Source organism: Alexandromys fortis, unplaced genomic scaffold (genome assembly GCF_014885135.2).
Source record: "Alexandromys fortis isolate MF-2015 unplaced genomic scaffold, M_Fortis_MF-2015_v1.1 scaffold_8_1_9099942, whole genome shotgun sequence".
In the NCBI taxonomy this organism is placed as follows: Eukaryota; Metazoa; Chordata; class Mammalia; order Rodentia; family Cricetidae; genus Alexandromys; species Alexandromys fortis.
Window position 1 is genome coordinate 421,087 of NW_026067898.1, and position 13,220 is coordinate 434,306.

General features: G+C 50.6%; 2 protein-coding genes across 2 annotated transcripts in view; one reads left to right on the forward strand and one right to left on the reverse strand.

Annotated features, from left to right (window-relative positions):
• Nucleotides 1-493: 493 nt before the first annotated feature.
• Ssrp1 (structure specific recognition protein 1) lies at nt 494-10,595 on the reverse strand. The gene is made up of 16 exons (XM_050120530.1): nt 10,444-10,595; nt 9,806-9,981; nt 9,227-9,412; nt 7,770-7,875; nt 7,301-7,491; nt 6,867-7,201; nt 6,653-6,781; nt 6,209-6,430; nt 5,486-5,558; nt 4,956-5,094; nt 4,697-4,742; nt 3,100-3,229; nt 2,026-2,196; nt 1,828-1,916; nt 1,189-1,375; nt 494-980 (listed from the first exon to the last, which is right to left on the reverse strand). The coding sequence occupies exons 2-16, from the start codon at nt 9,857-9,859 to the stop codon at nt 909-911; spliced, it is 2,130 nt and encodes a 709-aa protein (XP_049976487.1). The 5' UTR covers nt 9,860-9,981; nt 10,444-10,595; the 3' UTR covers nt 494-908.
• Nucleotides 10,596-10,686: 91 nt separating this feature from the next.
• P2rx3 (purinergic receptor P2X 3) overlaps nt 10,687-13,220 on the forward strand; it is a 37,667-nt gene continuing 35,133 nt past the window's right edge. The window contains exons 1-2 of the mRNA XM_050120543.1: nt 10,687-10,793; nt 12,317-12,544. Coding sequence (XP_049976500.1) covers nt 10,771-10,793; nt 12,317-12,544 — 251 coding nt within the window. The 5' untranslated portion in view covers nt 10,687-10,770. The remainder of the gene's footprint in view (nt 10,794-12,316; nt 12,545-13,220) is intronic.

The following is a 13,220-nucleotide window of genomic DNA, read 5'->3' on the forward strand; positions in this document are numbered from 1 at the left end:
AATTCAGATTGAGGGATACAGTGTGAAGTGGGGTAGCTTTTCCCCTCATGTTAGGTGTTTAAGATCTCTTTATCTAAAAGAGATACAGTTCCCAAACACAGAATTCTGTAGCCCTCCCTTCCTCTCATGCCTAACTTCACACAACTCATCCTCCTGACTCAGGTTTCCACTCTACACTAGAAAGGAAAGTCGATCCTCATTCTATTATCTCAAGCCTTGTAAGATCCTTGACTTATAAAGTGATTAAGGATAGCGCTCAGTATCACCCCCCCCCCCCAAAGCCGGCTAATGGAGTGGAACTATGAGAGGCTTCCTAATCAGATCAGAACTCATTTCTTCACTCCACCCAGACAGGGTGAAAACCAACGCTTGTCCAGCGGGCAGGAACAGGATGTACCTAGAGACTTGCTTCCCGGCTGAACAGCACAGCCCTGCCCGGTCAGGATAGAAAGGTAAACACTCCGTGCAAAGTGGGAAAGGAGACATAAGGACATCATTTCCAAAGTCAGTTCCGTTTATTAAATTGACTTCACAGACCAGAAATACAAAATAAAAGTAGAAATAGGCCCCAATTAGGAGCTCCAGGCCCGACTTCGCACGACCCACTGGTGCTGCAGCTGCTTGAACAAGGCAGGAAGCAGCTTCTTCCCCGCAGTCGGGAAGGTGAGCACAGGACTTGGGTCCTTCAATGCACTGTAGCAGACAGAACACACTCCTACCCAGTCTGTCCCCAGATCACAAGGAGCCATCCCTGCACAGCAGCAGAGGTTAGGTATTCCCCTCGATGCCTCAGAAAAGTAGAAGCCACCAAGGGCAGTTGCTCGGATGGCACAGCATCCAAGGACTCTTACTCATCCGAGGATGAGCAGGAAACCTGGAGACGCGACAGGGCAAGGACGGATCCTCCTCTACTCATCAGATCCCGAGGCAGAGTCCTCCGAGCTTGGTGGAGTACTGGCTAGTTCCTCTTCCTCAGAGTCCTGGAAAACCAAGTCTCTTAGGTAAAGAAGTAATGCCCAGCTACCTTCCCAGCCAGTTTTTGGTAAAGGTCCCTAATGCCCAGTTCCTCCCGTGGCTCCGGCATTCATCGGAACTTCAGAAATCCACCTGTCCACTCTTAACTCGCTCCTCTTGTAGACCAACCCCACCCCGTCTCACGAGCCCCCGCACCCCACATTTCTGCCGCACCTCGCTCCGCCGCCTCTTCTTTTTGCTCTTGTTCTCTCCTGAAGAGCTCTCATCACTGGACACAAATTCTTTGCTCTTAAAGCTCTCACTTAGCTGCCGTGATGAAGACTTGGATGATGAGCCTCTAGAGGGCGTGGACTTTTTCTCCATCTTTGCTTTTACTTTCTTTTTCTTCTTAGACTTGTCCCTATATTAGGAAAATGTGAAAGAAGTCAGGCCATTAGCCTCCCAGTATTATCAGACAGGCCGCACTTCTCCCGGCTTGAAGGAGGACTCTTCCCAGTACTGGCCACACTGATCTCACCAGAGTGCACAAAGGAAAGGGTCACACCTGAGTACCCCGGAAGAGCCAGGGTCACAGCCTGAAGCAACTCATACAAACCTTACCTGACACTTTTATTCTGTTTAAAAGGTCATATGGATTTTGAATTAAGCTTCATGAAAATACTTTTTTCTCAACTCTCCCATTATTTATTTGAAGACAAAACTACCTAGAAAATTGGGTCTTATTTATGCCCTGACCCCATACATCACCCATACTTGGCAATGACATAAGCACTACTCTACTGCCATTGAAAACACGTACAATTCCAACCTGGAAAAAGCAGTTACTGGGGCCATTTTGTCCCTAACACTCACCTTTTAGAAGATTCTCCTCTTCCTCCTTCATACTCCTTCATGGCTTTCTCGTACTCCCTCCTGGCGTCCTCAGCCTTGCGGTCCCACTCCTGTCAGACAGTCCTTCAGACCGAGGCCAGCACATCTGGACCCACAGCTGTTCCATGGGCGCACACCCCACAGCCCTTCTCACCACCCCTCCTGTCCGCAGCCACTCGCCTCTTTCTTCTCTTTGGACATTCCCTTCCAGATCTCGCCTGCCTTCTTGGAAAGATCGGTGATGCTGATGCCAGGATGGTCTGACTTGATCTTCTCCCGGCTGGCATTAAGCCACAACATGTATGCAGACATAGGTCTCTTGGGGGCATTTGGATCTTTACCCTTCTTCCCCTACGTGAGAAAGAACCCAAATGCCGTCGGCCATCCACACGTTACCCCAAGCTTCCCCAAGGAGACCATCTGGGGAGCGAGGAGATGCAGGAAGAACTAATTAGCACTGGTGACAAACAGCTCTAAGGGCAAGACAGGCAACTTCTTCCTTCCCCAAGAATCCCTGGAGAGGCAGGATGGCTCCCAATTCAGACTGTACTGACAATCAGCGAATGGGTGCTCAGCGGAACATTTGTATCATCAAGGGCCAGGGGATATAGGTAAGGAGTAGGCAAGAAGAGGGCAAGAGCTATGGACTCTGCCACCCAGACACAGCATGGCTGTTGTGACTATCAGCAGCTAGGGGTACTTGTCCCAGGCGCACACAAGACTGGGCCCTGATATTCTAGCGTACACGGGAGAGGCACCCACAAGGCTCACCCCTCCTAAGGAGCTACATGCAGCTAGCATGCAGCTGCTAGAAGATGAGTTCTTTTTCTCAGCAGCACAGCACTGGTAAGGTCTCACCTGTGCTATCCAAGCAAGTCTAACTAAACTCACCAGATGCAAAGCAGAGGCAAGACATGAAAGTAAAAGATGGACTAGTTAAGGAGTTAATGGAGGGGAACAGAGGGAAATGGGGTATGAATAAAATCACAGTACAGCAAATGTGTGTTCAAGATTGTCAGAAAATATTAAAACTAGACAAACAAGAAACCCAGATCTTCTAGAAACAGAGTATCTCAGGACCAAAAAAGAAAGCCTAGAAGTTATCTGCCAAAGCCTCTCGCCTACAAAGGCAGTACAACCAACAGGGCCTGCTGGGAGTGGACAGGAGAAAGGAAATAGAAAGTGGATACACACTCACATACACACCCTCACACACACTCACACACTCTCTCACAACCTACAGCTAGTCTATACCTCTGAAGACTTCTTGCGGCTCTTGCGATCCTTGGCCATCTTGGCCCTTTTGAGCTGTTTCCGCTTCTTCTCTTCTCGGTCACTGTCACCCTCGTTACTGGAGGAGCTGGCAGAGGCGTTGCTGTCAAACCTGCCAGAGTAAAGCTTAGACTCAGGAAAGGACAGCAGGATACAAATCTTTTGTTTTGCTTCAAGACAGGGTCTCTCTGTATAGCCCTGACTATCCTGGAACTGGGTCTGTAGACCAGGCTGGCCGCAAACTCACAGACAGGCCTGCTGGGAGTGGACTCTGTCTCTAAGTGCTAGGATAAAAGGCGTGCGCCACCGCCGCCCAGCCAGAAGTAAGGAATCTAGACATCTGCCCAGAAAGGGCCAAGGGAGTAAGTCCCAGGACAGTCTGCACCACTCATTGCCACCCCAGCTTCCTGCCTTTCATGAAGATGGCTTCACAGTCCTTCTCCAGACCCAGTACCACACAGGGTTACTTGTTGGTTCAATCAATGAAGAGCAAAACGCCTCAGTGGGCTCCTCTGCTCTAACCCTGGTGGGTTCTGCCCCACCTCTGCCCATCAGGTCACTGTCTCCTGTGGGCCTGCAGCACACCTAGGCTACTGCACCTCCCCCTTTGGTTTAAAGCACCTCAGTTTATACCACAACCTGTTCTGAGAAAGAGACAACCCTAAAAGGGAGGAAACCAAGCTTCAACTGCAGCCAGTCCCTGTGCTTGACTCTCCTGTCCAATAAACCGCGTTTCCTCTGCGCACGCAGCTGCAGATACCTGCCTCCTGCAGACAGGCTCCCGAGGTTCATCGGCATCTGTGCCTCAACCTTTGCAGCAAACCAGTGGGGCTTCTGAAGGGCATTCACAGTTGGGTTTTGATTTTGCTGCCCAATCTTTCCAGATCAATAGTTCCATTTATTTACTTGTTTGTTTTTTGCAAGGAGGGGGAATCATTCCAACTGCAGGGTCTGAGGGTGGCTCTGACCTATTAGAGCCCTGAACATATTATCTCAAGTTCCGAAAGGCAGTTGAGCAGAGACAACACTGTCCACTGTGCTGTTCACCAAGAGGGGCTTCTGGGTATGAAGCTAACCACGTTCAGCCTACCTAGACCTTCTGAGGGACATGGAGCAAGCGTCCTAAGAATAGTACAGTCAGAAGCAAGAAAGACTCCTCACGGCTTCTAAGCAAACAGATGCAGTGGGACCTAAGGTTAACTACATCCCTGCACTCTCCAGTTACATGAACCAAGACAACCACCCAGCCCTGTGCAGCCAGTTCTAGTCCCTCCTGCACAGGACAATGAGGAGTCTTGACCGGCACACACGACTGTTATACGGTCACTTGCAGACGAGGGCGCCCCGCATGCAGAAGCTCTAGCTCTCCTCCCCAGCCTCTTTCCATGTCTCTGGTTTTAAAGCATGCTATGCACTAATAAATTCCTTGACACCTTGACAAATACTTTCATGTCTCACTTCATGGGAGGTCACTTTTCCATCTCGGAACACTGGCTAAGACAGGGACATGATAAATACTCAGAAACCCTTAAATTTATAGGCCATAATCTCATTCCAGTGAGGTCCAATCAAAACTCACTCCTCTGCCACATCGTCTTCCTCTTCACCAGGGTTGAAGGACTCATCTAAGGAAGAACACAGACGGCATCACCTTCTACTCCAGTGGAGTCCCATCCCGCACCCAGACACCCGGCCTAGACACAGGGTAGAACCTGACTGCCCAGGCCCCAGCACAGCGGCTAGCCCACCCCTGCACCCAGACACCCGGCCTAGGCACAGGGTAGAACCTGACTGCCCAGGCCCCGACTCCCCAGTCCACGGCACAGCGGCTAGCCCACCAGTTTCTTCTCCTGAGTCATCGCTGCTGTCGTTGGCATTCTCCTCCCGGATCTTGCCCTCCTCCTTCATTCTCTCCAAATAGGCATCATGTTGGTCTTCATCCGAGTCAGCATAGTCATCGTAGCTGGGGTTCATGCCCTAGCCGGGGAAGAGAGGAGACTCAGCCATCATATTTGAGCCGGAACTCCTGCGCACACCACAAAGCCTTTCCCCACACCTGTGAAACCAGAGCAGCCGCTCCCAGGAGCCCCTGAGCAGGAATGTCCACACAGCCAACATGCAGGGCCTACTAAACTGAGTGTATCCAAGCCCCTCCCTTTCCTGGCCCCACAAGGGCTCCTAAAAGGCTGCACAGACTGATCTAAGGCCATGCAGAGAGAACCTGCTCAGGAAGGGGAAGGAGCCACACGCACCTCTTTTTTCTATAAGGGTAAGAAGAGAAGAAAGAGTGAAAAAGAGGCCACCAAGTCTCTGCTCCTTTCTCCTCTACAGAAAGAACAGGAGAGAGGTGCGTCCTGCCCACAGATACCTCTTTCAGTCCTCTGTTTTTGATGTTGAGCTTTTTGGCATTCACAAAATCAAACAGCTTTCCATACTCCTCCCTGTGAGGGAAGACAAATGTCGTTACTAGATGGTTAGAACCAACTAATGTTCTGATACCAACGGGTTAGGTGAAGGTGGAGCTCATGACCACACCAACCTGGACGTCGGTAGGTAAACACACCCTAAAGAGTTATGGGACAGAAGAGGCGTAGGTCTAGGTAGTTACCAATAGACCCACAGTGGGGCATTGTGGGAAGGGAGGTTTCCATCTTTTTTACTGGTCTGCATTTCGCCCTTTGCAGGGCTGTAATGAGGATTAAACACAAATATGTTTGTAAAATGTTTCACTTACAGCTGAGTACTCAATAAACATTAGCTGCTGTGTTCCTGGGCACGAAGCTCATTCCAGGAAAGGAAGAGATAATATTTCCACCATGGGAAAAGAGGAGAATGAACTAATCAACACACACAGCTTTCGTAATGTTTAAAAAAAAAAAAAAAAACTTTTCTAAGGACAGAAAAAAAATGATGAATACATTTCTAGAGTCTGAATACTTGAAAGACCAGATCTCAGAGAACCTGAAGAAAATTCAACTTAGCTAGAAAAGCCCAATCATGGGCCCAGAGAGGACCCGAGGCTAGCCTGAGCTTCGCAGGAGAGGTGGGATCAGGGTCAGGACAGCAGAAGGAAACAGGAGACGGCTCTTACCTCTCAATGCTACTGAAGGTGTACTGAGTGCCCTGCTTGGTCTCAATTTCAAAGTCGAAGGAGCGAGTGGTCGTGGTGCCTCGGGCGAAGTTGACAAAAGCGATCTCATCGAAGCGAATGTGTACAGGGGGCTTGTGCACGTAGATGAAGCCCCGCTCCAGCGGGTACAGGAGTCCTGAGCTGGCCTTGTAGGAGCAGGTGATACACTGGGCTCCCGAGTGCCTGATGGAGGATGGAAGGGGCCCGGTCAGCACTGACCACAGCAATGGCAGCATAATGTCCAGGCCACTACATTGCTTTGACAGAGGTGCTGGCAATTACAAGAAGTGCACCTGGGCTTCTACTAGAGGGTGCCCATCACAGGAAAGGTTTTATTACTAAGGTGCAGGACATTTCCCACCCACCCCATCCCCAGTGGGTCAGGACTTCCGCCCCCATTCTTACCCTTGGAAGTTGCCTGGGACTGTGATTTTCCGATTTACAAGTGCTTTCATGACCCGGCTGACCATCTCGTAGAGGGACCCTGACATGTTCTTGGTGAGCCGACCCTCAAAGCGCTTCTCCACTTCTTCCCTGTCAAGAAAGCAAGACGAGATCCTGAGGCAGGCCGGCTTTCTGCTTGGACAGCCGCAAGAAACAAGTTCAGTGAGACGCTTACTCGTTCATGTTGAGAGTCAAGGAGATATCCTCATCCTTGGAGAAGAGGAGGATCAGGAAGTGGTACCGGGTTTGGCCCTGCTTGATGGGGGGATCCAGGCTGATCACAAAGAACATCTGCCTCTGATCCTTGTGGGGCAGCAGGAAGAGGCGGAGCACTGTAGTATAGGGGATCTTGTAGTCGAAGGTCTTGCCATGGAGGTGTAGAAAGGTAGGGTAGATCCGGATATCGTACCGGCCACGAGGTGTCAAACACTGCAGCTCCCGGAAGATGCAGATGGCATCTCCAGTGGCCTGGATCACATCTGCCTTTGACAGAACATTCTGGGCGAAGGCCTGCAAACACACACAGGCAATTGAACAGCCTCTACTCCCAGGCCGGCCAGCCGAATCCTACTCAGCAGTACCCGGCGGACCAACAAGCAGAAGCCTCACCTCTACAGGGTCCACACCATCTTCCTGGGTAGGAGGGACATAGAAGCGCACCTCCATGAGTGACACTTCGGCATCGTCATTCTGGTGGAACTCCAGGGTCACCTCATTCTTGCCTGTTGTACACTGGGACACATTGCTTAGGGGGATCTCAAAGACGGGCTGATCACCAATGTCAAAAGACAGCAGCTGTCCTGTGAAGAAAGGGCTATTCAAGCCACAAACTGCTCCCTGGGAGTCTGCAGAAGCATGCCCACCAGCTCTGGGTTCCATGAGGACAGAGGACCAGAGGAACTTCGTTCACGCCGTACCACAAGCAGGCACAGTGCCTGCTACACTAGACACGTTAGGTAAATAAATACAAGCTAGACACACACACTGGGATTAGAAATTAGGGCAAAGAGCTAAGCGAGGTACCATCCGAAGTCCTCACCCCACCTTCTCCCCAAACCTCTCAAGCTTCCTCACTCACCACCAAACTTCACCGTCCCCCAGTTCCAGCCCTTCACACACAGATCCTTCTCCATTAGCTCAAGGCGATAGTGAGTTTTGAAGAAATCAGAGAGTTTCTCGAACTCCTGTAAATTGTAAGGAGAAAGTGAAATCCCAGTAAACCCTCTGGACCTTAACACAACTTAAAAGCCCTGAGATCTCTAGTTCAGAAAAAGTTCAGTAATATATCCTTTATTAGAAACCACAGCTAAAACTGTGCACAGGAACTTAGCACATCAACTCTGAAAACTGTTGTAAAACAAATTTTACTTTGTTATGAGAGGCTGTTTCTGGGACCAGATGCCCTCAGCCACACTCTCAGAGACAGGGTTTATCTGTCTAACGGCCCTGGCTGTTCTGGACTCACCCTGTAGACCAGCCTGGAAAGCTGGGACTAATGGCAAGTGTCACCACCGCCCAGCTGCTTAAAACACTGCTAGAGACATGATGGCTCAGTGGTCAAGAGTACTTGTTCTTGCAAAAGACTTAGGTTAGATTCCCAGCACCCACATGGCGGTGGCTTGTGCACAACTGTTTGTAACTCCAATTCCAGACCTAATGCCTTCTTCTGAGCTTTGAGGGCACAAGGCATGTGCATGGTGCACAGGCATACATGAAAGCAAAGCCTCATAAACATAAAAATTAGCTTTAGTGTTTTTGTTCCTTTTGTTTTTTTTCAAGACAGGGTTTGCGGGTGATGGTGGCGCACGCCTTTAATCCCAGCACTCGGGAGGCAGAGGCAGGCGGATCTCTGTGAGTTCGAGGCCAGCCTGGTCTACAAGAGCTAGTTCCAGGACAGGAACCAAAAAAGCTACGGAGAAACCCTGTCTCGAAAATCCAAAAAAAAAAGAAAAAAAAAAAAGACAGGGTTTATCCATCTAGCCCTAGCTGTCCTGGAATTCGCTCTCTGACCAAGCTGGTCTCAATCCACCAGCCTCTGCAGTGCTGGGATTAAAGGCGTGCACCAACACTGCCCAGCAAAATAACTAATTTTTTAAAAAGATAAAAATATCCCAGGCTAGGAGAGGAGTAAAGGAACTTCCATTCCCAGATGTAGAAATCACCTGGCTGAGTGTTTAAACTGTGCAGGTGCTCTTTTGATGAAAGTGGATATTAAAACCAAGCAACCCAAAATGTTAAAACAAATCCCTAGAGCACCACGCTCTAGACTCAAGATTCTGAACCAGGACAGAAGCAGCAAGTGAAACCACTATTTATATTAAGATGTTAGATAAACCTAGAGTCCAGGCACAAAGAAATTCACAAATCATGGAACACTAGTTTTTGGTTCAATAGTCTCCAGCAGCCCTGCTCTGAGGAGCCCATATGAGCAATGACATGATTATCAGAATACCAACTGTCTCTAGAAGACTGAAAATAAACAAGACAGGACAGTTTTAAAGAAAAGGAGAGGGTCACAGCAACAAGATCTCTCACCGATTCTCGAAAGCCGTCATACTTGTAGACGTGGCCATTCTTTGTGAGCAGTTTAAGTCCATGGCCCAGGGCTACCCGGCGCCAGATGCCTTCTGTCAACTCCCCAGCCTGGATATTGTCCACTTTACCGGTCTTGCTGTTCTTAAAGATGATACCCTGGCGGCTCAATCGTAGCCTCCCATCGTTCTGCCCAAAACACAAACCTGGATTCAGAACAGGGTGCAGTGTGTACCAGGTCGACTTGACCCCTCACTGGTGTGGTGTCGCAAGCTGAACAGATTCATCAATGGTGCAATCAAGTCAAGAGACACAAGAGACATCGAATCAAGACTGCAAGCTTGACCTGGCACCCAGAGCCCTGTTAGGATCCCAGTTTCCTGGTTCTTAACACAGGGGTTCAAGACAGAACGGCACATGCAAGCTCTTCAAACTCAGGGTCACAAACAACTCTTAAGACTTTGCTGCTGCTCTGCTTGAGGAAACACCAGATACACTATTGCCCAAACAGTAGTCAAGAGTTAAGCTTTTGCCAACGGACACAAACTCTCTGCCTTTAATAAAAGCCCAGGCAATTCTCACCATGGACCCTTTCACCTCCTGGAAGATGTCGTTGAACTCCAGTGTCTCTGCCATAGTCACCTGCCCGTGGTGGCCTGAGCACAGAGCCCTAGGCTGCACCAGAGAAGACGAACCCTCTTCTGGGAGCTGGGCCCCACTTCCTGGGTAGACGTGAAGATGTTCAGCAGGGTGGGAATCTGAATTCGGGAAGGAGATTGATAAACAAGTAAAGGCGCCACCTTACTCCGCACACCCATGGGGAGCTGTGCCTGGATTGGACAGTCTCAAGTTCTCCACTGCTTGGGGACCTTACAGCGTTCCCGGGGCCAAGGCCCAGGACCCTAGGTGCAGAACCAGGCCTGTCGTGGCGCTCACACCCCACCGACACCCTCTCGGGACGTTCCACCGACAGGCACGGCAACAAATTGGCGGAACCCCGCGACCAGCCCGGAGAGGACACCTCCGCTGTGCCCTGGGGGCAGCGTCCGGATCCCAGCGATCCCACCACCCGAGGCCCCCTGGACCCATGCTGCTCCCCCTACTTGGAACATGGATTCGCCCACTGCCGGCGAATTTGAACGCGGAACGACCCATCTCCAGTGTCCCGCGGGGGAGCGGGACTCGTGCACACCCGGGACCCCGGGATCGCGACCACCCACCTCTTGGAGCTGCAGCCTCGCGACGGCACCGCCCGGGCGGTGGGCGCAGGGGACGCGGGGAAGGAGGCAGGGACGCGGGGGAGGGGGCCGCCGGGGAAGCTTTTTCCCGCGTGCGCGGTCCCGCGTCCCGCCACCGGAAGTCGCGCACCGACCATAGAGAGGAAGACGTGGCTAGAAGGACGCCCGCCGAGCCGACCAACGGGACGGCACCTAGAGCGTCAGTCCTCCGTCCCCTTCTGCAATCAAAGCGATTCTTAGCTAGGAGATGGGACCTCCGCTCAGAAAGTTACAAGCCGCTCTGCAAAGCGTAGATTCCGAGGAAAAGTTATGCAGTTTTATCAGGTTTTCAGGTTTGTTTGTGCGTTGGACTCGTTCACGTCCCTCCCTCCTGTAAAATAGTCTGGGAAGGAGTCTGTTGAACCAGAAAAATACAGAGCTGTGGCCAGGAATGACGCCCCCACTAGCTGCAAAGGGAAAGCAGTAGTCGGTGACTGCTTGCTTCCCGCTGTACCCTGGCAAGTGCATCAGATCCTCTCTGAGATGAGTTCACCTTCCACCGCCAACACCATCCCATCCATATCCCTAATTTGTGGGTTCTCCGGAAGAGCCTGGCAGATGGCCGCATTAAGTTCAAGTGCTGGTGTCAGATTTACCTTTGAGCTAGAACTTACTTAAAACCACATCAGTCTGAGTTGGCAGAACCCGGATGGCCTCACATAGCACCAGGGTGCATCTTGCAAAATTTGAAGCCGGGTCTGAAAGAGGTGCTTGAGTTTCTCTCACCCTTCCCCATTTTACAGATGAGAAAAGTGAGGCCTACAAAAGAACCCTAGAACTCAGAATCCTTAACATCAGCCTTTCATCGTAACCATGAGGGTCCAACCTTTAGAGGAATTGCAAGAACGTGTCCTGCATAAAGACAGAATATTTAAACTCGCGGTTTTCCCGACAATCACTGCACTGACTTGCTAACTCAGTCCTGGGATATGAGACAGTCAAAATGCATTCTTGGCTTCTAGAACTTGTGCCTTTAACCGCTGGGTTAAATACTGCTATTGCTAGCACTATTTACCTAATTCAAACTGGGTTTAAGACATGTCATGAGAACCTGTTGTTAACGCAGCACAGTTCCAGGATTTGAGGAAACTGTGGAAGATGGCTAAAACAGCCCCAAGCTTTCAGGAGCAAGTACACTAACAAAAGATCCAAATAACCTGGGGGCAAAGAAAGAAATCTGGCAATTTCTGTACAACCAGAAAGTTTCAACCACTCCTGCCAACTGGAGTTGGAAATTAAGTGACTTTCCGCTTTGCAGTGGTACAAACCTGTTGTCACAACACTCTGGAGACTGAGGCAGGGGGATTGTGAGTGTGGAACATAAACAAGTTTGAGACCAGCTCAGGAACATAATGAGATTCTGGAGGGCAAAGAGGAGGGGATATGTGACTCTTCCTCCCAGGAGACCCAAGAACCCTTTCTCCCCATCTGTGCTATTAGCTAGAAATCGGCAGGCACACAGCAGTGGAGTCCTTGGCTCAGGCAGATCAGCTAACTCAGGAATGGACCCTTCCAAGGGGCTTTGGAGAACACAGAGGAGCTGGTGAGCTGTGTGGTGGAGACACCGCATAAGAGAACAGAATGGAAGCAGTAGACAGAGTGCAGATAAAACACGAGTCCCAGAGGGCCCTAGCCAGCTGCATCCCAGGCAATCTGGAGCCCGGGATTGGAGACCCCACCCCTGTGTGACATCACAGGGGAGTGGAGCGAAGAAGACGAATAAAAAGGTGGTCCGCCCTGGTCCTAGACGGTTGGCAGCCGCCAGAGTGGTAAGAGGCGAGAGAGACCGCACTGACTACAGTTGCCTGGCTTACAGGATCCATTCCTCAAGTCCCACTAAGCGACCCACTCCAGGCCTTGGTCTCCCTGTCCTGAGGTCGTCTCCTTGGGCTGCCATTCTGAGTGACTGCGAGCACTCTCTCAATATGAACTGTATATCAGACTTCTTCACCTATGAGACTACCAAGTCGGTGGTTGTGAAGAGCTGGACCATTGGGATCATCAACCGAGCCGTCCAGCTGCTGATCATCTCCTACTTTGTGGGGTGAGTCCATGGTCCTTCAGGTTCCGGGATAGGAGAGCTACCTGATGTCCTTCCATCCCTCTCCCAAGACTGCTCTGCAGCTTCCAGAGCTTCTCCTCGGGACTGGCCTCTGCCACTCCCAACCAGTCCCATCTTCAGGTGGATTATTTTACCCAGTAATTCTTCCAGGGCTGGAAAATCAGTCTAGACACACGCTCCAAGGATAGGTGCATTCCCTAGGCATTTAAGGACCCACACGGTCCTTCCCAAAAAAGGGGGGGGGGTGAGGGGACAGAGCCCTCCACACACTTTTCCGTTCCCCTTAGTCTTTGAAGTCTCAGATACAGGAGCACAGGAAAGAGGCACTGGGACCAGGGAAATGGGCTGATGTTGTGTGGGAAAAGAACCAGCTGGGGAAGAAAGGAGAACTCTGGGCTTCATAGAGAGTTGGGGATTCCTCCCTACGTACATGGACTAGATGGTGAGAAATTAAAAAAGGCAAGAACCCCTTGCTCTTGGGGAGCAGGACAAAGGAGGAAAGTGACCTTCACAGTAGAGAGAGGCACAGGCACGGATACATTCACGGAAAGAGTTTGCTAAAGAGAAAGGTACCTTTCCTGACAGTGTGGGGCTCTTCCCTCAAGAATGCAGAAATGATATCTATTGTTAAAAAGCATAAACTCTTCCCTCTACCTGA